This window comes from Cyprinodon tularosa, unplaced genomic scaffold, assembly GCF_016077235.1.
Source record: "Cyprinodon tularosa strain WSP-4 unplaced genomic scaffold, ASM1607723v1 ctg63, whole genome shotgun sequence".
NCBI classification, from domain to species: Eukaryota; Metazoa; Chordata; class Actinopteri; order Cyprinodontiformes; family Cyprinodontidae; genus Cyprinodon; species Cyprinodon tularosa.
Window position 1 is genome coordinate 1,024,896 of NW_024039374.1, and position 25,052 is coordinate 1,049,947.

A 25,052-nucleotide genomic window follows, 5' to 3' on the forward strand; every position below is an offset into this window, starting at 1 on the left:
ATGTAATAACTTTCGGAAGAGATCCAAAGTTAGTAAGTCAACCATTTATCACCTGAAGAACATTTTCAGGATTAAAGGACTAATGTCCAAGCAGGATATAGAAAAACTTATTTATGCATTGATCTTTAGTACAACTGATTACTGCAACAGTGGAGAAGAACATGGAGAATCAGCATTTACATAGTTCTCGATGCTCTACTTGTCTGGAACAAACTCCCAGAAGACTGTAAAATATGTATTTCTTAGATAATTTGTATTAATGATTCAGTAAATTTTAAATAATGGTTAAACGTAACAGTCTGCATTGGTCACCCAGTAGTATTTGGATGCTTGAATTTCTCGAGTGGGATCAATATAGTTTTATATCCCACTATGAAAACCACTTTGCATTTATTGTGTGTAAGCTGGCTTGATCAATGTTGCAGACAGAATACATGAAAACTAAACGTTTCAAAAAGACTTGTTTGGGTTTAAAAAAGCAGAATTTACTGTGTGAGAAACACGGTGACCACATAAGGGAAGATATTTAAGTATTTTTGGAAAAAAACGGCCTAAAAAAACCCACAATTTTAATATTTCAGTTAACAACGCTAAGCAACATGTGTGTGGGAACCAAAGGAGATAGGTGATTTATTAACCAGCTTATAGCAGCTAGCCTTATTCCCAGTGTACAGCTATAAAATACGGAATGGACAAAAAAATTGTAGGATTATGTGCAATAGGCATGTTTTCTTAAATTGTATATTTTGCTTTTGAATCCAACAGGAAAGGTTTGTCCATTATCCATCTGTCCATCCATCCATGCAATTTTATTTATTGTCAAAAAACTATGATGCTTTCACAATGGTTCTTCCCGAGTTCTTACAAAGTTTTATAAATCTAGGACTTAGTGATTAGATGTTTTAGTTAAGCTCTGTAATCATTTTTCCATGCTTTTGTTTTGATTTTTTTTTTCGAAACCTGATCCTTACCTAAAGGAGAAACTTTGCACCTCTTTTTACTTACTTGGTTTTAGCAGTCACCTGTCGGCAGGCATCTTCTGACACCCAACCACAGTACGGGTCCCTGGAGGCTATACAGGACCTAAAAACAGCCACAGCATTTATCAATATTGTTGAATACTTTATGAACTGGAATTAAGCAAAGATTGTTCAATAAACCACAGCAGGGACTGTAATTTAATGTGCGAAATTCCAACATACTTCTTGCATCGTCCATGCCTTTCACAGCGAGACAGCGGCACTTTGACCACACAGGAGGTGAAAGCCACCCACAGAGCGCTGCTCTTGCTGTCTATCTGCATGCCGATGATACGCTTGTCTTCCACACCATCTATACTGCACCTGAAATGAGGGAAGAGTCTTTACTTTACATTGTTCTAAAATGAAATTGACCAAAAGAAGGTCAGGGCAACACATCACAATTAGGTGGAGGTTTAAGAGTTAGTTTCAAGAACAAAATACACAGATTAAGAAGAAGCAGACGGACTAAGCGTGGGCTCAGCAAGAAAAAGGATAATGCTAGCTGAGGTCAGGAGCAGGGTGGGAGATAAAAGAGATAAGAAAAAGGGTGATACGGATATAACCGATAAACAGACAGATGGGCACTGTGAGCAGTCAGCAGCACTTAAGTGTAAAATCCACAAACAGTAACTCAACCCCCTCCACACGCAACCACTCCTCCACCCCAGTTAGTCTATTTTGTCTCCACAGCCACGCAGGAGCACATTCTAATCCCTCTGGGGTGTGTCGAGCATCCTTCTATCCTGTCTTTCCCTTCATCCTGCCATCCCGCTTCCAGGATTTAATCTCCTGTTCACAGAGCTCTAGTCCTGCATTATCGCTAACAATTAGGGCTTAGAATCCATCTACACTGGGTAATGCACAACAATCGGGCCTATGCTGATCCAGCCGGCCAAGCAGGGAGGCAAAGTCACTTACTGTACGCGACCGAAGCCAGATGGCCAGCAGCCGGTGAATGCTCTGCTGCAGCCAACAAGAGATAGGGTGGAAACAGAAAGAAAGCTACTTGGAAAAGGTGGGAAGGGAGGAGCTTGATGGATTTCCATCTAAATATACTGCAAAATGATTCATGCTGTTTAAACTTTTTCACCCACAATACAACCTCAAAGTGCAAACTGCAAACAGCTCCTTAGCCAAGCTCTAACTTTCCATTTTCTCGTTTTTTGGGTTTCATGACTGTTTTTTCTCTCCTGGGTCCATGCTGCCATTTTACCCCACTCTCATCTATTACCTCTCAACCAAATATTTGCTCTGGCAGGACTGTACTGCATCAGATTATTTTTTTTCTGCGGCACAAAAGCACTCTGCTCGTAGTCCTGAGCAAAGTTCAGGGTTAAACAGCCTCATCTATAGAACCCAATCCTACAAAGATGTGATAAATTAGTGAGAGATCCGATGTTGGCTCCGAAGACAAACGCAGCCCTCAGCCTGAGCGTGTATGTGTGTGTTTCCTTCAATCAGCCGGCGTTTTGGAAAGAGCTCAGCTCTGCTGTGGTTGGGAACCACACTCCAATGCTATCCAGAGCTTTAGTGTCTGTGTCTTTAATTTAGAAGCTGTGGTTGGGCAAAGTGTAACTTGATAAAACTCCTTTAAATGATAGAGTAGCCATCTGGGTGACTGGCTTCACTTCAGAGCTTGGGTCGGGGGAACTGGCGGGTAGCGGTGGAGCTGGTGGGTTGGCTTACTTGATCGATGCTAGAATCGCAGAATGAAACACTTCTGAATCACTTAACACACACATGCAGATTAGGTAAAAAAGCTGGCCTTCCTCTGTTTGTGGCAACAGTATCCATGTGTTCCCTCTATTAGACACACATGCTCACATAATTACGTACTTGTCAGGGTTGTAGACGTTGAGCTCCTCAAGGAAAAGGCTGTCGTTGAGGAAGCCTTTGTTCATTTTGGCCAGGAATTTCAGGATAATGCCCTTTTCAGATCCCAGAAACACTACCGTGTGGTTCCTGTTGGGGCCCGCCTCGTTGTCCACCACAATCCGGGTCAAACGATACCTGGAAGTAGGATTACCAAGTAAAGTAAATCAGCCATGCAGCTCAATTGTTAGTGCAACTTTTAAACAATCATCAAGCCGACATATAACAGTTTTTGGAAGGACAATTAATGGTGACGCACACTGAGTAAATGTTGTGAAGTAAGGTCCAGAGAATAACAACAGAGGCAATCGTTTAATCACTTAATGAGCTTTCCATTGTGTATATCAAGTGTCTAAATACGACAACGAAGCACTGGGGGTTTGCTACCTTGTTAATTAAATGATACTTTACATTCATAAGACGGGGATAATACTTGTAGTAGGTTAGAGGGAGAATAAAAAAGACATCAGAGTATCTTAAGCATCCACCAAAAAGCACACATGTATTTTCTCACAATTAAAGATTGTGCTACATGCAAACTTCACTTTCTGTAAAACTTTTAACAAAGCAGCAAAAATAGATTTCGGTTCCCTAAATGCATGTCAGACAGTTTCAGTCTGTTGCTAAAGCAGGTGATTGAGTGAAAATTCTAAAATCTTGTGTCACATTTATTTGCACTCTGTGTTTTCAAGTTCAGAGGTCACTAAAGTTATACAGCAACACTGAGATTACTTAAAGATTAGTTGGTACCTTATTATCTGCCTCCGTTGTGGATGCTCCAGCTATAAGATTAGATTTGTTATAGCAATAGGTGCAACTTTTAAAGGCACCTGTCATTATAACAAAGAAATAGATGGCCTTGTAATTATATTACTGAGTTGAACTTGGCTTTTTCTTGCTTTTGATTATTGTTGGACAGCCTTGCTCTTAGGCCCTGTGCACATCAAATAGTCGAATAAAATAGGAGGGTTTTATTTTGGTTTCTTTTAACACTATGTGATGTTTTTATTACAATCCCCATAAGAGAAGCACAAGTAGAAGCTTTAAACTATTGGGATTAAGACTGTAGAACTAGTTGCATTACGTTGTTGAAGCTCAAAAACATGCAAAGGCTTACGGTGCAATTGCTAAGTCATTCTGGCTACCCCACAAAGACAGAGCCCTTCTCTCCTGTGTACAGAGCAACATGGATGTTTTTTTTTTTTTTATGTTACAGTAGTAGCCATTCAAAATTCCCCCACTTTCCTTGATGGTCCCTTGGCTGGTCCCCTACAATTCCTTTTTAAACATAAAAATTTGTTCTAAAATATTCTGTCATGATGATTTGTGGACATTAAGATCTAAAGAGAAGCATTATCTCCTTGTCAGACCCTGTAATTCAATTAAAGGGTAAGAGTAAAGAAATATGAAAGAGGGGTCACTCCAGTGGCTGGAAGTTGGAGAGGATTTCGCCAGGAGTTGGAGTGAAGTGGGCTGCCATTCGGCTGGCGTTTAACTTGTAAGGGCCATTTCGAATGGCTGCTACTGTACACTCTGAAACCTGTTTTCTATTGATGCGGTTTCTGAGAGAAAACAAACTGTTGTGGGTTCCACAGTCAGAAAAACACAAAAACTTGTCAGCAAAAAGCATGTGCACATGGCCCTATAGGTAACGAGGTTTTATGGGTCTTGATGAAATGGCACAGAGGGTTCTGGAATGAGAGAAAATAAAATGATAATTGCCTACACTAATTAACCAAACTCAACTGAATCAGAAAGATCTTTTGACATATTTATGTATTAGTTCGCCAGGGGAAAATACCCCTACCTGAATTAATTGTCTATGACTAAGGTTGGGATTTGGCCTAACTGTTATTTCAAACCCTTTGTTGCATCTCCTACGCATTCTGTTTGACACTTAGGTTAAGGACTTGTTGCCAATAGGATGTTAGGATGATTCAAGATGGAAGCTTCAAAAAAAAGCTTAAAGCTTTAGGGGTTAATAGAAGCAGATTGGATTTAAAGATTACCGATGAAAGCTTATCCGGAAATCTAGGAAGTCCACTATTACTGCCATTAACGTTGACTGAGTGATCCTTATGTAAAACAGGTTTAAAGGTAAAAGAAATGTGTCTAAAGAGAACAATTTGAAGATGATGTTAAAGATTACTTTTAAAACCACATTGATACTGTTTCCTACTATGGCTGAAAAAAATGAATCGCGTTAACCGTTATTAATCAATTTTTTAAATAATCGTCAACTATTTTAGTAGTCGATTAATCGTTAACTGGAGTATAGAGAGTGTAAAATATGCATTTAGCTGACAGAGCAACCCACTTGGAGCAGTAATTATAAAAAAAAATTAAAAGACTTATAAAAATGTTGCATTTAAGATAAATAGAAAACTTTTTTGTCAATCCATATGCTCTATCCAGAACTCCTTAAGGGGAAACATTTATTTTCACCTGATTTAATTTTTGTAAAAAAAAATTCTTTAAGGAACACTTTGCTATCGGATTATTAATCGATTAATCTAAAATATAATCAACAGATTAATCAATTTACAAAATAATTAATAATTGCAGCCCTATACCCTGCCTTTGCTTGTTTAAAATTTCATCTGAAATTCTCAGTGATCACAGCTTCACCCACTCCACAGTACCAAAAGTTTTAATTACACTTTGAGTCATGCTAAGACACTTTCAGTCTTAGCATGAGCGCCAAAGAGTGTGAAATTGGGATTTCAGCTTGAGAAATAAAAAAGTCTCAGTATTTAAGGCAATGTCTGTCTTCTTTATTTAGATCCAGATGACAGAAATGTCAGTGAATATAATTCTCTGGTGTGTATGCCCCTTCTTAAAGTGACTGATTGTGTCCTACTAGCTCAGCAGTACGCACACTGTCATGGCAAAACAAACAAAAAACACAAAAAAAAAAAAAAAAAAAAAAACCTTTTTCCGTATTGAGAAAGAAGCCAGTACTTGATATGCCAGTGTCCTCTCTGGGGTGTGACAAGGATCAAATCCTATTACGGTTTTCATTTTCAGTTGACTTCAGCTGAAAAATATTAATCCATGATAAAACCCCAAAAGGCGTTTTTATATCCACTCCACATGCCGTTGTGATACTTTTCAGGCTTAAGAAATTCTTTCAACAAATGACTCGAAAGTAAACGGGCATGTTTTAGTGATAAAGATGATATTTGAAAAAGGCTAATAAGCCTTTTGATGCTAAGCTGTGCATTTTGTCTAACAGAGACAACAGAAGACCCCAGAGGTCTTGCTTTTAAATCTACAAAGAAATCTTCAAGCAACATTTTGTCAAAATGTCATGGATCTATCAGGGTGAACAAATTCTAAATCCAGAGCCGCTGCAAGAAATATTTAAATCTCAACCATTTAGGAGGCATCAAATGATTAGACCTAACCTGCCATTAGGGATATGATTTAGCACCTGAGTCCAACTTCAATGTCTGCAAGGATTGTTTTATCACTGAACTCTTTCCATATTGAGATGGAGGTCAGGGCTCCATGTGAGCACCACTGAATGGATTGAAACCCCAGTACGGTCTTTGCTGGGCCACAAGAACAATCTGCCATCATTATTAGGGGTGGAGAGCAGACTCCAGTACACCAGTTTGCATGAGTTTTAACAACATAAAACTGTGACATAGCTTTGATTTTTAATTTCAGTGAGAATAATAAGAAATTCTAGGCTTAAAAATTTGTGAAAAGAGCAATGAACTCTTTATGCTTGCTATCTTTTGTCTTCCAGGGTTCTTAGACAAGTCGGAAAAAACCTGTAATGTAATTTCCAGCTTTTCCTTGTCTGGATAAATATGATAAAAAAAAAAAAAAAAAAGAACGAAAGAAAATTCCATCCATCCATCCATCCATCCATCCATCTCCTGTCATTTCATTGATTCTCTTCAGTACATCACGCTATCTACTTATTTGCTGCTCTAAAGTAATTTTATAAATGTTTTAACTTTTATAACTATCATCAGCTGTATTCTATCAAGGACAGGAAATACGGCTCTGTTGTAAAAGAATGTGAATGACAGACTGTCACTTAATAAAGCTTTTACAGATTAGACTGGGGATATTGGGATGTCAGCTTTTGGAATTTCCTGTGATGCATGCAATCAAATTGTTTTCCTGTCATATTCAATGAAGATGGCAAAACAAGTGAAGAGGATCAATCTTTTGCAAAAAGTGGTGATATTACTTGACACCTTAATTTGTTAAAACTTCTCAGTCATTTAAGGACAAACTATATTTCAGTTATTGATCTGAATAACTTTTTCCACACCCAGCACTGGTACCATGTATTTGAAATAATTAGTTCACAGCTGACACAAAACGATAAATATTTAGGACTGTACAACAAGCCCCCTGGTTTTAATTGCCTTAAGGAAACTTCCAGGACATATGGAAAACGGAAAAACTAACTAGCTAAAATGTTTGCACTAAAGTATACTTTCTTTAGAAGTTTCTTACCAAGGGAGGAAAAAGTATCTTTAATAAGACCTTATAGTGATTTCAATCAGCCAAGGATGAAGACAAACCCCAGTAACATTGCTACTCTGTCGAACAGGGAAGAAAGATAGTAAGTTCTGAATTAGTGTGTCCTCCACTCCAAGAAAAATAGGTCAGTTGTGGGTTTGTGATGGAGCACAACTGTCTTTTAATGAGTCTAACTCTCTGAGCAGCACTTCAGATAATTGCTGGCCTGGGCTGAAGAGGCTCACAGACCTCTGACGACGGCGGCTTTTAGAGTGTGAGGTACTTACCGAACCATGGTCTTGAGAAACCAGGGCCTGTGAGCAATAGAGGGCACAGCCTCGTCCATCAAGGGATGCATCTTGATGAAGTTGAGTGTGTCATCAGGGAACTCATTGGATACCTTGTACCTCTCCATGGATGGAGTGCCAGCACAGCTGCCAGGTCTGCAAATGGAGTGGAGGGAGAGGAAAGCAAAACATATGAGAAAGAGGAGAGGAAAACTGCCCAATAGAGGAAAAGTTCAAATGAAACACCACTTTATAACAAGAGGTTGCCAGAGGACAGAAAGTCTAATTTTCTTAAAATCAATATGAGTGAAACTATAAATGGCAAGACACTTATTCCTAGACCCTTCGGTTATATAGCAGGACACAAGATGTCTTCTTTTCTGAGTTTGGGGTAATACACCAAGACATTCTATCAGAGTGATCCTTTTAAAGGGAGATGGTAAAAGAGAAGTTGATTTTGATGGCATATCCACTTTGCAGGCATGTCACCTCAGAGAGCTTGTAAAACGTCTTTACAGTGTGCTCTTTGGTACCCTTTCACAACACGTATTACACACAAGGTCCCTGAAATGTCAGCCGGCTGGCCTTGCATTGTAAATATGTAAGGAGCAAGCCATTAAATATACATTTGTGACTCCTCTAGAGAACTGTTTCCAACATTAGGATGTGCAGATATGGAGCCACTGGTATAGAAATGTATCTCAAGTTTGACATTTTTTAACACTTTTTTTGGGGGAACTGGAAATACTTCTTAAAAAGCAAAGTCATTTGACTCTCCAGGTAAGGCTAAGACATCTGCCAGCCTCTTCCAAGCATTCCGGGACAACCAATTATTGTTAGGAAAACAATGAGAAATTTTTGAAATAGTTCTTAAATAAAAACATAATTCTGCAAAGTAAAAGCCAGAGATAAACTAAGAACCAGGGTACTTAATCATCCCATATTTTAGCTTGATTGGCCAAAACCAATCCAAAATATATTTCAAACCATTAAAAAGTAGCATTCCTATTTAAATACAGGTAGTGCTAGGAGCAAAGTTCGCTATTTTCAGCATCAGAAAGGTCATTAAAAATTTAAAGTCATTGGAAGTACAAGTGGATCTATTTATAAAATGTATTTTTGTTCCTCTAAAGATGTATCATCTGTTCTTGTTGCCACATCAGATTCCAGGAAGACTAAACCGAATAATGAAAATTGCTTATTTTTAACCTGGTTAGATTCCAAAAGGATAGACCTCTTATGCCTATTATGGCACATGACGGACATCCACCATGGAGCACATTCCTTCTGACAGGGGTTCCTAACCTTTCAGCTGATTACTATCAGTGAAGAAGTTGATCTCTAAATTAGTGCACAAGCCTTTAATCAGGGTGAAACAAACATGTCTACTATTATAACACAAACAGCATCAAAAGCTTTTAGTTTAAAACAGACCTGTATTTATGCATCATGTTTTTATCAAGCCTAAGCATCCCTTATTGGAGATGCACCAATCAGGATCTTTCTTTGCATTTCGGATTTATTTCTACTGCTGATTCAGTTATTTAGTTTTAAAAGAATAAAATGTTATCTTTGTTAATGGATCACAAATGCTGCATGCAACATTTATCACATATTTAATTTGAAACAAGGTTTCTATCTCTCTGTTGCTGTTAAATATATTGAGCATTCTTAGTTTCCATTAATTTATCAAAAATAATAAAAGATACAGTTTTTTAAGTATTGCTTTCCTGTCAGTAAATGAAAAGAAAACTGTCCAGTTTTTTTCTCCTGGCTTAAACTTTGAGAATAAACAAAGAGATCTAGTAAAGCTAGCTGCTGTAATAATGCAAACCAATGAGAATTTAATACTTGCGATTATAGTTCTCAAAAAGAATTAAGATTGTAAAGCAACAGGATAAGCAGATCAAAGCTTCACAAGAACCAATGAAGGGAAATCGGCCAAAGAAGTCTGATTGATCGTTTTTGTTTTTCCTTAAAACCCAGGTATAAATGTGAAACTCTTATACTAAACTTGACTTCAATAACTATACTAATTAAGGTCACTATTTTACCTTGGAATACATTTTGGAATAAATTTGCCTACAGGGTATGTGCACACAGACGCATATGGCGCCAGAACGGAAACAGACATGCATTAAATATGAAAATCTGCAAATGATTGGGTTTGAGAGTCTAGCAAATGGAGGAACAGACTGCCACAGGACCAGACCTTGGTGGCATTGTTACAGCTCTCCATCTGCCTGCTTGTAGATAAAAAGAGTCTGAATGCAGCAGAGAGCATAAATGTAATCAATCCAATCAATTACTGCAGTAAGAAAACCTGAGCGTATCTGCTTCTTGAAATATCTGACCTCGCCGAACGTGAGCAAGTTGTTTATATACAAATACTTATATGCGTTCATTTCTGTGTTAAGATGAGCAATGTTGAGACTGTCTTTTGTTCAGGAATCCAATCACTCGTCATAAAGCAAAACCCACACACCAGCCAACAGATATCATAGCCAAGATCTTTGTATTAAATCAGTTTTTTTTCTTCCCTTGAGGACATAAGAAAGCCCTCAATGCTTTAATTAATGAGATAGATGGGAGATTGATCAGGTTGGTGCATTTGTGGAATTAGCCAGCCATATTTAAAATGATCTCATGCTTCATTTGCTCATGCTTATGCAGCTGCGGGTGGGGAATAGAAGAGCTAATGGGTGTAACTGTGAAAAAAAAAAAAACTTTATGTGAGCGAGAGTGGATATTTGACCAGCATCTTGCAAAAGTCTTCACACTTATTTAGCATTATCTCGTGTTATTCCACTTTTTAATGACAAGCTGTATAATAGCAATGTTATTAAACAGATTTTATGTGGTAGATCAAAACAAAGAGCAAATAAAGAATAACATAATCCATGGTTTTCCTATTTAAAAAAAACTCATTTCAAAAGTGTAGCATGTATAAATATTCTGATGGCCTAAGATAATATTCAGTGCAATTAGATAGCTTTAGACCTAATCACTGGATGGGATTCCTTTGCAAGTAATTCAAGCTTGGTATCAATAAGATCTTTTGTTTAGACTTCAGGTTTGCTAGAAAGCATTCTTGATCAAAAATTATGATGTCATAAGAGAAATTTGTGTATGAAGAGAAACAGCTGCTAATTTCCCTAACCACACCACCTGTCCTGAAACATGGTGGTGGCAGGATCATCCTTTGGAGATGGACATATACTATGGCAAGACAAAAACATGGTCATTCTGGAGGGGAAACTGCTTCGATGCTGCAAAGGAACTGAGACTTCCACCGCTTTGCAGAAAGAAACAACCCAAAACTCAGGTCGGCTGCTTGGCTATAAAGAATGAGCTAAAAATTCCAGTCTCTAGTTGTGCAAAACTGGTAGGCATACATCAAAGACTTTGGATGGCTCGATACAAATGGCTTCCAAACTTCTCAGACTATTCTTGCTTAAAAAAAAAAGGAAAAAAAAAAGAACCATCGATCCCTTTTTCTCCGTCTGAAATCATCTACATTGTTTGGATCTACTCAAAAAATATAAGCTTTCCACACATTATAAACAGTTTAGCAAGGAACAGTAGAGGATGCACATTAAATATCTAAACTATGACCAAAGAAACTACAGTTACGTGCAGTGTCCACCATCTTTGACAGAAGAGAAATTATGTTAAAGACACGGAAGGATCGTCTGACAAATCCTCAAAAGAAAGTCAGAGGAACTTTGGTGATCGGTGTGTGACTTGGAGCAGTGATTATAAATAAAGGCAGGAAGAGAAATGTATGTTGTTAATGTACAATACCTTGGCCTGGGAACCCTCTCTTCAGGAAAAGGCGTCCAGGTGGAGTCTGGGGATTTCTGCTCTTTGAAACGCCCAGTAAACGCGTGGGCCACCTCAGCCATGTCATACGCACACACTGCCGAACCTGGAATGCTGCCACAACAGAAAGCACACATATTAAGGATTTTTTTAAAAACAATGCATAAGGGAGTCTGCTGACTGAACATTTCAGAAGGAACACCTTGCCAATTCAGGCTATCACTAAGAGACAGAAAAAGGGATTTACAATCCATTTTCAGAGTGGTTTAAATCCCATGAGGATTGTTTCTTATATGTTATGTTGAAGGAGAGTTTATTGAAATTCTAAAAGGACTTACACTCCGTTGAGTTTCTAAAATAAAGTTAATATAAAAGGTATTTGCACATATGTTGGATGCCAGGTTTGTGTGATTTGAAACAACAACATTTTCAGATCGTTTAGACATTTAACCACTAACCTGCTCATTTTCAATTAAAAGCTTTAAGGAGGAAAATAAAACCCTCAAATAATGTGGCTGCGTAATGAAGCATGTCATCTTATAACTGGGGATGCGTTCATTTGCCACCACATTCAAACCCATGTGAGACTGAAGTCAGTACATGTCTAGAGGATGATTAACCCAAATTAAGTTCAGCTGGTTTTTCCTAACATTTTCTGAGTCTTCAGTAACATATAAAGTAAAACAGACAGGTTCCCAGGATGCCAAAAGAGGGTCACCAGCCTTTTGGGGGTCACAGACTAAAATGTTTGGATACCTGTGCTCTAAAATCAATGGAAAGAAAATACCTGTTGCTGACTGTGTAGGAATGTGAACACAAATCCCATATTCTTTAAACATCTGGGTGATGGAAAATGAATGGCGAGATGGGAAAACTTCTAAATCTATCAAGGTTTTGTGAGAAAATGCCTAATGATTGCAAAACCAAATTTATTAGCAACATTCAAAAGGTAACACTGCACATCATCAAAGGCCAACCGGTTAAGCATGGTGGTGGCAGGATTATGCTTTAGGGGCTTTTTTTCTTAAGCAGACTGAAATTTTGTGTTGTAATTTTAAACAGCACTAAATAGGAAACGACTTTTGTAGGAGAGACACTGGACATACAGTATATCATTGATACACTAATAGACTCCTACCTGAAAAGACTGAATCCTGTAGTGAAATCAAAATGTCCTTTAACTAAACTTATATGGACACAATATTTCAATGTTTTATGCTTTATCCCAAAAGGTTTTATTCTACTTTAAAGTGGCACAGGTCTGTCCTGTTAAAGGAGGAAATAGTATTTATTTATTTGGTCTATGCACCACAAAACCTGGTATTTTAACATGGCTGTGCTTTTTTTTTATATACATGATAATAGTCGATCAGCTACAGCATCTTTCCCATGCTTTCTTTCTGGCATCGAAGTTTATCAAGTGCACTGTAGGACTTCTGATATCAAACAACAAACTATCTTTTTACTGCCTCTCATTTTGAAATGGAAAGGAAATGTCCATTTTATGATAGCGATTCAGCATCAGCTTTTGTGTTGAATCAATGCGTGGCTCATCACTGAGTCATGTCTATTTTTGTTAAAATTAAAAAAAAAACAGACAGAGAGCATTTTCTGCCTTTTTCCTAGTCGGATTTTCTCATCATTGCATCATGAATTAAACTCGGCTTGTAGACATCGGGGAGACCCGAATACACAAGAGTGGTATTATAGAGAGCAAGGTCAGGGAACTCTTAATTCTCTGCTCAGTTGCTAAATTACAATAACTACTGTCTCCATTGAATACATACAAAAAGCTAGACCATGATAGTCTTGTCTGTACCAGACGGCTGATGAGGAGGGAAAATAGAGAATAAGGCAGACAGCGACCCTGCAGCCTTTCCAGACAAACTCCACCTCTGTCTGCACTCTAATTTGAGACTGTGACGCAGAATGGTAATAGCATTAATTTACAAAAAATTTTTTCGAAGGCTCACCTTCTTTGGATTTCTGATCTAAGTATGCTCAATTGAGGTGTCACTTCTTAATTGTCTTATCTGCTTAAAATGCGGCTATAAAACAGAAAATAACAATATACTTGAGCTACCAGATAAATGCTGTGCTTTTGTGTTAAATTTTCTATTCTCATTGCTTTCAATTATAGTTAGGAACATTGGAAAAAAAGGTTTAAGGCCTGCAAGTCAAAAGAGCAGCAACTGCTTTGACAGAGGATGTAAATGTGCATCCAGTACTCGCCAAGATGTGCTGCAGCCTAACCAACATTGATAAATGTCAGGTTGCCACAATGTTTTTAAAAAAACAAGCCAAGGAAAAGGACTAAAACCTGAAAAGGGGCTTCTGGTTTGTTGAAACAAATCAGAGATGGCCCTCACTGTCATTCAGGTTACCTGTTGTAAGGCGTGGAGAAAGTAGCCATCACCACATCCCTCCCGTTGATGTGGATAACGTCTGTCACGGCCTGCAGGATGTTGAAGTAGAAGTGGGAGTCCCCCGGGATAGAGCAGTTCAGGCGGGACTTTAGAAACGACGTCCACTGCTTTTCCAGGACGCGGGGCGAACCTCCGCGGTCATTCTTGCAAACCCTCGCCACTCGGGGAAACACAACCTGTTGGAGTCACACACATTACAACAATGAAATCATAATTATTTTTTCAAGACATCAAACACAATTTATGTAGATTTTTGGTTTGTTTTTTTCCAGTGTTTATGCTGTGCCTTGTTGCCAAACTACACTCCTTGTTGAGTCATACACCAATTCACATTTTAGGACTAAGGAAAGATGGTGTAAAATGAAACAAACAAAACACGTTTTTTCCCCTTAAAGAACTTGATATATACGGCGAAACAAAATACTTTGTAGATAGCAGAGTGTTAACCTGATATTTCATCACTGTATACTTAATTAGACGGAGGAGTAAATTGGTGTTATGTTTGTGAGCCACCACCTGGCAACAATAAATTGTAACCATACAGCCATAACTGAGCACCAAAAACTTTAATTACAGCATGCTGTTGGATCTGGTAGCTAGCGTTGTAATTAGCTGTTGTCACACTGTAGTTAACAGCTATATCTCCAACCAGGACCTGAAATTGACAGTGTGAACGAGTGCAAACATGTATTTAAACCAGATCCTCAAGTATGCATACACACACACTGCCTTCAACACACAGGTATCCTCCGATTTAACATTGACCCACATACTGAAATGAATGAGAGATTCGCCAGTACAGTCAGCTTCACCCATGGCTGATTTAAAGTCTAATTAAAAAAAATACTGTACAGGTGAAAATGTCAAATTGAAGGACGAATTATCCCATAAAAAGAAGTAAGTGTCCCTTATTTTATTCTTCCAGCAAACACAAATCTCTGTCAGCAGATCTATCAGTATCAGTTTGCAACTGACACAGGCGACTCCTCACATTGTCAGGGAAGGCCATTCTGTCGGGAAATAATGAAGAGATATCTTTCACTGAATGTTGAATTGCTCTCTGCTCCATCAGATCTCCCACCACTTGCATAATTACACTGATGCTGCTTTCAAAACACCCAGCAGATTGAGAGGCTCAATCTGTATTCATGCTCTATATAACACATGGCTGACGGTTCCGGCACTGAATCCATTACCTCTGTGTTTTGAGTCGCCTCAGATCTGCTCTCATACCGTTCTCTCTTATACTCCCTTTAAATCAGTCTCCAAAGTACACCCTTGTCTTCCATTCTACCTGCTGCTCCATTAAACCAGATTCAAAACTGCAATGAGATAATTAAGGGTGGAATTTTCTCATCCTGCTGTTGAAATACGTAGCTGAGATACGTCTGGTACGGTACTACTTTTTCTTCTTCCTCAGCTTTTTTCTGTTCTCTTCCAGGTTGTTTCTTTGCAGTGCAAAGGGGGGATTTCTCCTGGGAACCATTGAAACGAGAGGTCAAACAGAAGCACCGTGGAGCGGATGGGGATGTGCAATTGAAGGCATATATTTAGACTCCAAAATAGGTCCACCAGACATCAATAGATTTTGTTTTTCTTGGTCTATTTTAGGTCCTATATCCTGCCTACTGTTTCTAAAATATGCTTTGGCCACTTAGAAACTCCTGAGAGGTTCCTTCCAATCATACGATACGCCCATATCCTGGTAGCTTCCTTGCACACTTCCTCATTCTCCCAGTAAATAGGAGCTCACCCCTGATTAGAGTTCAAACAATAGCAGAAGAACTGGGACTGTGCTTACCTTTCCCATTGTGTTGTACTCCATTGCAATTTCCCGAAAGAAGAAATAGATGAAGTCCCCATAATTGACTGCCTGGACAAAGTATGGCTCTGCAAAATAGCAAAAAACAAAAGAAAGAGGAAAGGAAGTCAGAGGGGTGTTTTGCCATGAAAAAATAGTTCTGACACAATATTCAAAAGCAAACAGAAGATCTATCAAATTATGCAAAGAAGCAAAGAATCTCAGTCTTGAGAGCATCAATTTACAATCCTTTATGTGGGCAAAACAATTTGCATGCAAGAAAAGACTGCTTCCCTGTTGGGTTTTGACAGACTGGACTGGTGTTTGTTTCACCCGCAGGGCAGAGAAATTTTGGTTGGAACAGGAGGGTGAAATGGATCAGTTTCAAGATGAATGAAGAGTGTTTGCATAAGTGGTTCTCTACTTATCACCAGCAGGTAAAACATTCTTCCAAAGTGGTGACACTGAGTACAAAACACTGTTTTACAGCATTTATACAAAGATCTAAAAGAAAATATAGATATATCATGATCTAATGTAAATGTAGATATCAGGAACAAATCTGTTCAATCAAGTTGAAGTCTTCAGGGGCATTTATGCAGACATTTTTTTTTTTTTCGTTACATTATGTCCTCTATTATATATTTTACACTATTACCAAACTTAATAATATATAATTGGAAAATTTTTATGTAGATCCCAAAGGACTACACGTTCATAATAAATGATCAGTGTTACATACATACATACATACATACATACATACATACATACATACATACATACATACATACATACATACATACATACATACATACATACATACATACATACATACATACATACATACATACATACATACATACATACATACATACATACATACATACATACATACATACATACATACATACATACATGTATATGTATGTATGTAGTCAGAAAATTGTACCTCAAATAATTATTAATATGAAGATTGTATATTTTCCACTTGTAACTTTTTGTGGCAAACTAAAGTATTTGACTACTATGACAATTTACAAAATACAGAACTTTTTAAACCCTTGCCTTCTCTCGTTCAGCCTGCATTTAAATGCATTTGCCAATGCCTAATCTTCATATACATCATAAATCACAAGACTCAAGGTATATCATCCACATTTGAAACTTACAAAGTTGTTTTATTTTGCCTCCTGTATCTAGAAGCATGTTCTTTTTTTTTTTTGGTTTTGTCTTCAACCCACCTTTAAGCCATTTGGAGTCGTGTTTGACAGTGCGAAGAGTCGGGCTGTCGCCAAGACTACGATAGATGACCGCATCGATCGCTAGGAAGTCTGTTACAGTTGCTGAGTACAGCTTGCCATCTGGACAGGGAATGCAGAGGAAGAATGTGCAATGAGGAGGAAAGATGGAGAAGAATAAAGGGAGAAAAACAGACCGAGCCATAAAGAGGAGAGAAAATAAAAAGCATTAAGTAACAAAGAGATTCCCACCCTCCATGGCTGGTTACACTTGCATGTTTCAGAGAACTGAGAGCTGGGAAATGAATGAATAACACAAACCTAAGTGTTTCATCCACAAACAACTTCAACTTGTTGCAGGTTTATGAGTGCCCAATCTCTCAAACAAAAACACAGAATATTCACGTACAGCTTAAAACACAGTCACACGCTTCCTTGTTCAAGCAAATACACACATATGACTACCCGCACACAATGCATCACCAGAATGATCTCAGCCTGGCTTGGCCTTAACCACAGTGGAAACTCCAACAATCTAATTGAAAGGATAGCAAAGAGAGGAACCCTCTTGATTACTAAGAGCTTCCAGCTCCTTTCCAAGTAGCTCTGCTAAACATTAACTGCTCGGGTTTGGCATCTATCCCCCTCATGGGACAGCTCATCAATAGTGTCATAAATCAGATCACAATAAATACGCGGGAGAACTGGATGTCTTTAGCAGCACATGGATCCTACACCATCAATAGAGAGAGCTGACTCACTCTTGTTTCCGTTTTTATAAATCACATCCATATTAAAAGAAACTAAATGAAAAACAAAAGGCATAACTGCAAAGCCAGAGGCAAAAAAAAAAAAAAACTGTTTCCATTTTGCTACTGATGAGTTTCCATGGACCCTAATAAGAAACAAATTTCAGATGCACTGCAAAAGTAGCATTAAGTTTGGACATTTTCTTCTGGAAATTGTTAGACACGCTGCCTTTCCTTTATATGTTATCACAATACTCCAATTTAAATAAACCACAGAGTATTAAGGACAATATCAAATACAACTATTTATAATCTGTCACCCAAATATTCTCAAGTCTCCCTTTTTAGCTTAGACTGGTATCAGTAAACAGTTAATATTTCTGTCCAATGTTATTCTCAACTGATAGGGGTGTAATGTGACATCACCAATAAGAGAAAGGACGGACAACATTTACTTGACCAGAAACTAAACACTTTTCTAATCTTTATAGGAAAAATATCACAAATCAAAAACTGATAGATGACAGATTTTAACTGTATCAATTAAGAATAAAAGTACTGCTGCCTAGTAAAGAAGCAGTTAACACCTCGTCCTTGTATGTTCAAAGCACTTACGCTCAACCAGGCAATTCAAGAGCTACCTGCTTCATGACTCTGAATGAAAGAGTTTCAAACAAATCTGTTGTCAGTATTTACTTTTCAAGGGCCCTCGGTAACAGCTTAGACTTTACCAGCCAAACTCGTATCCTGGCAGCAACTAACTACTGTAGCTCCAAGCCAGACCACTTCCTATGAGCAGAACTATTGGAAAACGTACGTTTTATGGTAAATCAGCAGGATCCAAAGTTAAAATGTCTAAATGAGTGACTTGCATAGAGGTGTAATTCTTACCTGCAAAGAGGGCAACGTTGGCATGCTTGGCATCATAAGGACAGCGTGCCATCCCACTGATTTCTTCTCCCAGAGCCTCCAAGGAGTCCATCTGGAAAACAAGAAACATTAAAGGGTCACAGGTAGGTGCAAAACGAATTTATGCGTGGTGTCTATATGAGGAGCTGCCCTGACTAAAATAAACAGAGTCCTGGCAGCCAGATGAAGGTAAAGATATTGAGAAAAGATTTTAAAGACAGTCTTTAAAACAAAACAAACTATTATATAGATGAGGGTGTTTTGATAAAATAAGGTTGTCTTACCCAACCCAGCAGTGTGCTCATTTAACTCTGACCTAAACTAATAACCTCAGGATGCCGTTCTGGTGCCCCACTGAGGTCTGTCAAAGCTACACATGCGGGTGTGTCTGAGAAATTGTCACCAAGCAATTAAAAAAAAATATGTATTTTTCACCGATATGTGTCTCAGTATGCTAGAGAGTGAAGATGTATTGATGTGTATGAAATAAAATCAGTGTGAAGGAAAAAGGTGAGCACACAGATTATCTAGTTGTGTTGTGATGTTGGTTATTGTCGCATTGATTTCATTCTCTATTTATGCTTAGAGGAGTGTTGGCCTAGTGGTTAGCGCAGTGTGTTTTTTCTCTGAGAAGGTTGAAAATACCCGGTTTGATCCCCACAGCCTGCACTCTGGGTTCCTGAGCAAATCCCTTAAATACTGATTGCTCCTCGAGCGCCACACAATGGCTCCCCAAGGGGATAGCTCAAAATGTAGCGAACGAATTTCCCCATTGTGGGACAATAAAGGGATTTACATGGAGCCTGATCGGTCTCAATATTCACAAATACACATATGTGATTCATACATGCACAGGCACACACAGCAAGATTCCTGGAAGCACAAAAATATTCTACACATACAGTAAAAGCTCTACACACACACACACAGCACGATAAACGCAAGCATACAAGATTACCACATGCACAGCACAAGATTTGCAACACATTTCTGGTCCATAAACAATAATAAATTCAATTACAAAGTACCAGTAGTCTTTAAACTTCACTGCCTTTATGTGTGGATTTTTGAGACTCACCTCGACGTGCCTCGATAAACAAATAAATTTTTTTTAAAGGAGATGGTTTGCAACCAATCACAGAGCTCCCTTGTATAAGCCAATCATAAGAAAGTACTCGCTGCATAGATTTACATTTACATTACATTAACCCAGAATTCACTTAGGAGAGTATTCGTTTTGGACAAGGGAGGCCTTGGGATCCCCTAGAATGACCCGATGAGAGTGTCACTATGAAAATGATGTCTGGGTTAACTTCTTGAAAATGTTTTATTGGAACTTAATCTATGTTAGGGGAAGGACAGTGGACAAATGGATGAACTTTATTGTAAAATATTGGTAGTTAAATTGCAAACAATCTCTAACCAATGTTATCAAAGCATGTGAAATTAAATGATATTCTTTAGTATCATTGTTACGTTGTTTATTAAATTGACCCAACTGTAATTCCATTTTCCAACCCAATTTTACTCCTTTTTCCAGGCCTGAAAGCTACAGTCCAGTCAGGGATCTCTTTAAATTGAAATTAAGACAAGTTCTTCATTTTTTTTTGTTTTTCCAATTGTGTTCCAGTGCAATTGGCAGAGCATGTCACATAATAAGACCTAGATGAAAGGTCACCATCATCCCACCATGGGAGAGCGTGTGTTTCCCAGCATGTCTCAGGATGCGCTCTAACCCTGGCTAATGACCAGGGGCACACACACACACAGACGAGAAATAAAAAATCCTCTGCAAAGCACACAAAACATAGTCATTTTTTCATCCATATTTCTTTCTATCGTGTTCTCCACAAACACTCTCCACTTTCTTCCTGTCTCTTGACAAAGGTCTTGTTGGGGGGCGTGGCTCACCGAGGCTGCAAACTGCTTACGCCACCCTTTCTGGTCTCCGAACAGGTCATTTTGTTTTCTATTCCTGGCTCGGCGGAAATGGTTATCATCTGCCCACTAAAAAGGTCACTCATTCATACACACAAACTCAGATGCAACGGTGGAAAAGCTTGCCAGAGAAATTGTTCAGGCTGGTTTGGCAGGGAAAATTCAAAGTGACCTTTTATAATAAACACAGAAGCACCAGTGGTATGCAGGGCATTGCTCGAACTCTCATTCATTCCGTTTCTACAGAAATTAAAGTAGGAAATATAGCAATGTAAGATGGACGTATGTCGTTCTAAAACAGGAGAGCCTGTAATCATAGATTATATGCAGCGGATCAGAGCAAGCAGAGAACATAAAGGTCAGGTGTAGCCACCAAATCTGTGTGCAATGTCAGCAGCTTCTGTCATCTGTGTAACATAAGCTTTCCCTACTTCTCTGACAAACACTGACATATCACTCCAAGCTTTCCCACACCCCTTCCATCTCCTCAGATGATTCCACTGATGCTGTGACCTCTGTCTGCTGGGCCTGGCCGGCTGTCACTAATCTGTTCCTGCCGTCCAAGTAGAGGAAGACACTCCCGCCCCCGCTGCCGTAGTACGCATACGGCTCCAATCTCCTGTCGAGATGGCATGAGTGGAGAAACAACACCCTACTGCTCCTTGCATGGCATTAGCCTTGTCAAAAGCAATAGTGTGTGTTTTGAAAAATGGCAGGCAGAAAAGGATAAACCTGCCACACTCCACCACATTTTTTAAACATGAGGAAATTCAATATCAGAACTGCTTGAAGGAATTGTAGCATTATTCCACCATTTAGCAGACAAACATCATTATCCTGTCAACCCTATTGGCTGCAACAAAGACAGACGGACTTCAGCTTTGTGGAGACAATTCAGCATAATGAGAGCTCTGTCACATGTTGCATTAACACACTGCTCTAGGGATCTACTGTATCTTGGCAGGCTGAATATACAGTAACCTTGGCTTAAGGTACAGTGCATCTAGATGAATTAATTACTACAACAGCTCAGTTGTCTTTTCCATAGGCTATGTGCTAATTAATTAGACAAACAAAATGTGGAGCCAAAAAATGCCCATCAGGAACATTATAATTGGTTCAGAATTCAAAGTGAGGTTCTGATCCCACATTTGGGTGGTTCCGTAAGGATGCCATTATACGCTTTATTTACTGCTATCAGTTCATGTTTTACTGAGAAAAAATAGCTGCTGTTTTTGTTGATGCTACAGAAATGAAACCTCACTGGGACTCAAAATACTCAGTAAACACTTTTTCTACTCTATTTGTCAACTGCACAAATATAAGGTTTTGCTAGAGCTAATATTGTAACATTTAACAAGTGATCTTTACAAGTTATTTGTCCCACGTCTAGTGGGTCAAATAGATTGTGTTGAAATGTTAGCCTCCATGAAGTTTGCACAATAAAGCTGAAAACTGATTAGCGACCTCTAGACGTTTTTGTTGTTTTTGTTTTTATGTCCTGAACTTGTGCTGCACCTTTTGCAACAATCATGTGATGGGAGACACACAGATTGCCTTCATTTTTTTATTCAACATATTGTTAACATATTAAGTCTAATTTAGGGAAACATCTATGCGTAAATATTACATTTCTTAAATATATAAAGCCAAAGTCCCAAAAAATGTTCTGGTATAAATCAATTGTACAACACGACAATGCTGTGCATCAGCTTCATTAGCCGTTTGAGCTCTAGGGTGTAGCTTACATACTGTACCTATATATTTATTAAATCCTGAACAAATTGCCCAATAATGTTAAACAGAACTTTGTATCTGAGTTATTTTTCCAGTCTGAAGTCTGTGCATGTCACCCTGTCTGTCTAAAACTCTCAACTGCTTTAGGTTAGGAAGTTTAATCCTGTAAGGCAAATAAGCCAAACCCGTGTGCTAATTCTGTTTTAAATTTTTATTTTCTAAGTCACAATAACCTTAGTTTTTTTTTTAATGAGGTGCAAAAAAAGTGCAATGCCCCAGACCATAAGTAACAGGGAGAAACAATGGGATTGCCAACTGTCTAAAAGAAACAAAGGGGAAAAAATCCTAAAACTTTGTCATTTTTTCCCCAGCTTGTCATCTTTCTGAGCATTGTGATTACCTTGCATTTAATTGAAAATACAAAGAACTAAGTGCTGTATGTTTCCTGAAGCTCTATCATGTTGGGAGTGTGTCAGCAATGCAAAAATAACAAACTGTCTCAGTAATTTATGACTATAACTCAATTCTTAGGGCCCAATCCTTTTCTTACTCCTTCCCTTCTGATCTATTTATAGTTGGTTGACCTACTCTCTGCAGCTAGGTTTGGATCCAGCAAATAGTTCTTCTGCAACACATTTCCCCACCTGCAACAACTTTGTTCATCCATAAAGGTCAAGTGCACAACTTCCCACCTGTCCTGGGAGAGGTTGTACAAGCTAAAAACAGAGAACATTTCCTGGGAGATTAATGGTCATGGCCCATTTTTCTGTAACTAGTTTCTGAAGAATATAAGGAGGAAAAAATGTATGTTGTTAGATTTTGGACTAACACAGAAATGTGTTTGACTATTTGAAAAAATATCTTTGTAAGCCACGATTATCAACATAATTATTTCTCTAATCTGTCTGAGATTCATTTTCCAACTTGTAATGCATATCAGTAAATCATTTTTTATATAAAATGACTTATTAGCATTTCAGAATCTACATAATAGGTTTCAGAGAGAAAAACACAGGCGAAACCATTTATCCAACAACAATAACCACTTTGTGAGCACAAATCATTTCAAGTACACCAGAACAAAGTCCAGGCCACATCACCTGGGAGTCTCAGCAACCCCCGCTGCTGCACCAGGCAACAGGCGATGAAACTGACTCCATTCATATATCAACCCAGCACGATGGGCCGTTTATTATGGCAGCACAGCAGGTGAGTGACAGAGGGAGAAGGCAACAGAAGGATAGATGGTACAGTGACTGGACGGACAGAGGGAGGGAGGTGTTAGAGCTTTTCAGAAGAAGCAAAGAAATAAGAGAGAAAAATATATCAAGTTCTAACATAGTTTTTAAAAGATCTGTTTTATGATTATTTCTGACACAGTAAGCTAGATGAGCTTAGTGTGTGATTTAATTTAATAAAAATGCAAAGCAATAAAGAGAAAACCTTGATCAGGTTCTAAAAGTAATACACAGCAGGGCAGAAACACTATGTTGAGTTACAAAATAAAGAAATAACTAGGTGGGAAATGCACTGGAGCAGAAAACAATGTAGGATGGTGCTGATTTGAGCTGGCGCCTTCACTGGTCCTTTCTCCCTCTCCTGTCTCCCCTCTCCATGCCTTCCAGTCCCTCCTGCTTGCCCTCGCAGCGTCGTTGATTAATGTGGGATGAGGCTGGCCCCAAAACAGAGGCTCTTTTCAGTGCTGTCACACTGGTGAGATGGAGAGCCAAACTGTGGCCAAGGTGGATTTACCCACATGCACGCACAACACACACACGCAATTTTGACCAGGCTGCCTGGATAACCCCAGCAGGCCATCAAAGCCTGGTATCTGCCCAGAGAGTCAGCCAGCCTGCCAGCAGAGCAGCATGGGAGAAGCTTTGAAAATATGTGTTGTAAGGTTGCATGTTTGCAAAATTTTCTCTGGCTATTCCAGTGCTTGCATACCTTTTTTATCCATGGGTGCAGACACAAGAATGAGAAAAAAAAAACTTAAAATAAATTTACCTAAAAAGTTATGAATTGAAGCTACTGTGCATAAATATTAAAACAAACTAAACACATAGGCATTGTCTTGCGTTACAACCACAAACGTCAATCTGCTCAACATGAGAGTTTATGTAGTGATAGACTAAGTTAAAGATGTGCATAACTGTAAAAGGAGGGGAAATTATGACAATGGTTTATTTTTGCATTTCTGCTGATATCCTGCCAATACATGTCTATCCGCCTAAAGTGGCAATTTGATCACCGAGAGGCTATTTGAGGTAGGATAACGTATTGGCACCACAACTACATGTAATGCTCTGGCAAAATCTGCACTTTATGGGAGACTGTCAAGAAAACAGTGAAAGAAAGTCATTGATGAATTTAGTTCTCGGTTTGCAAAAAATCAAGAAATAGACATAGCAAACATGGTAAACAAAGTGCCTGGTGAAATGATAGCAAAAGCAAAACACTTTAGTCTTCATTCACAACATTATGATAACGTAAAAACTAGAAGTGATCATCACATTTAAAACCACAACCTGTGTAGAGATGCATTGATACAATTCCTGGATGCTTTGGATATGGGATCTGACATTGACTAACTAGCTGGATCAGATTGCAGTGACAACCTCACCTGGACTGTAAACACCACCTCACTGGTGAAAGAAGTGCTTTTATTTCTGGCGGATGATGAGGAGAGTCCACCTGTCCCCACCCATCACCACCTTCTACAGAAGCACCATAGAGAGTGTTCTGACCAGCTGTCTCACTGTG

General features: G+C 38.5%; 1 protein-coding gene across 4 annotated transcripts in view; it reads right to left on the reverse strand.

Annotated features, from left to right (window-relative positions):
• Positions 1-25,052, reverse strand: part of sema6a (sema domain, transmembrane domain (TM), and cytoplasmic domain, (semaphorin) 6A) — a 150,286-nt gene that overhangs the window by 38,084 nt on the left and 87,150 nt on the right. For all 4 annotated transcript variants that reach the window (XM_038308115.1, XM_038308112.1, XM_038308114.1 and 1 more), the window contains exons 7-15: positions 18,597-18,687; positions 16,960-17,079; positions 15,716-15,804; positions 13,873-14,090; positions 11,471-11,602; positions 7,667-7,822; positions 2,859-3,032; positions 1,203-1,343; positions 1,006-1,083 (exon numbers count right to left, since the gene is read on the reverse strand). In XM_038308115.1, the coding sequence (XP_038164043.1) occupies positions 1,006-1,083; positions 1,203-1,343; positions 2,859-3,032; positions 7,667-7,822; positions 11,471-11,602; positions 13,873-14,090; positions 15,716-15,804; positions 16,960-17,079; positions 18,597-18,687 (1,199 nt within the window). The remainder of the gene's footprint in view (positions 1-1,005; positions 1,084-1,202; positions 1,344-2,858; positions 3,033-7,666; positions 7,823-11,470; positions 11,603-13,872; positions 14,091-15,715; positions 15,805-16,959; positions 17,080-18,596; positions 18,688-25,052) is intronic.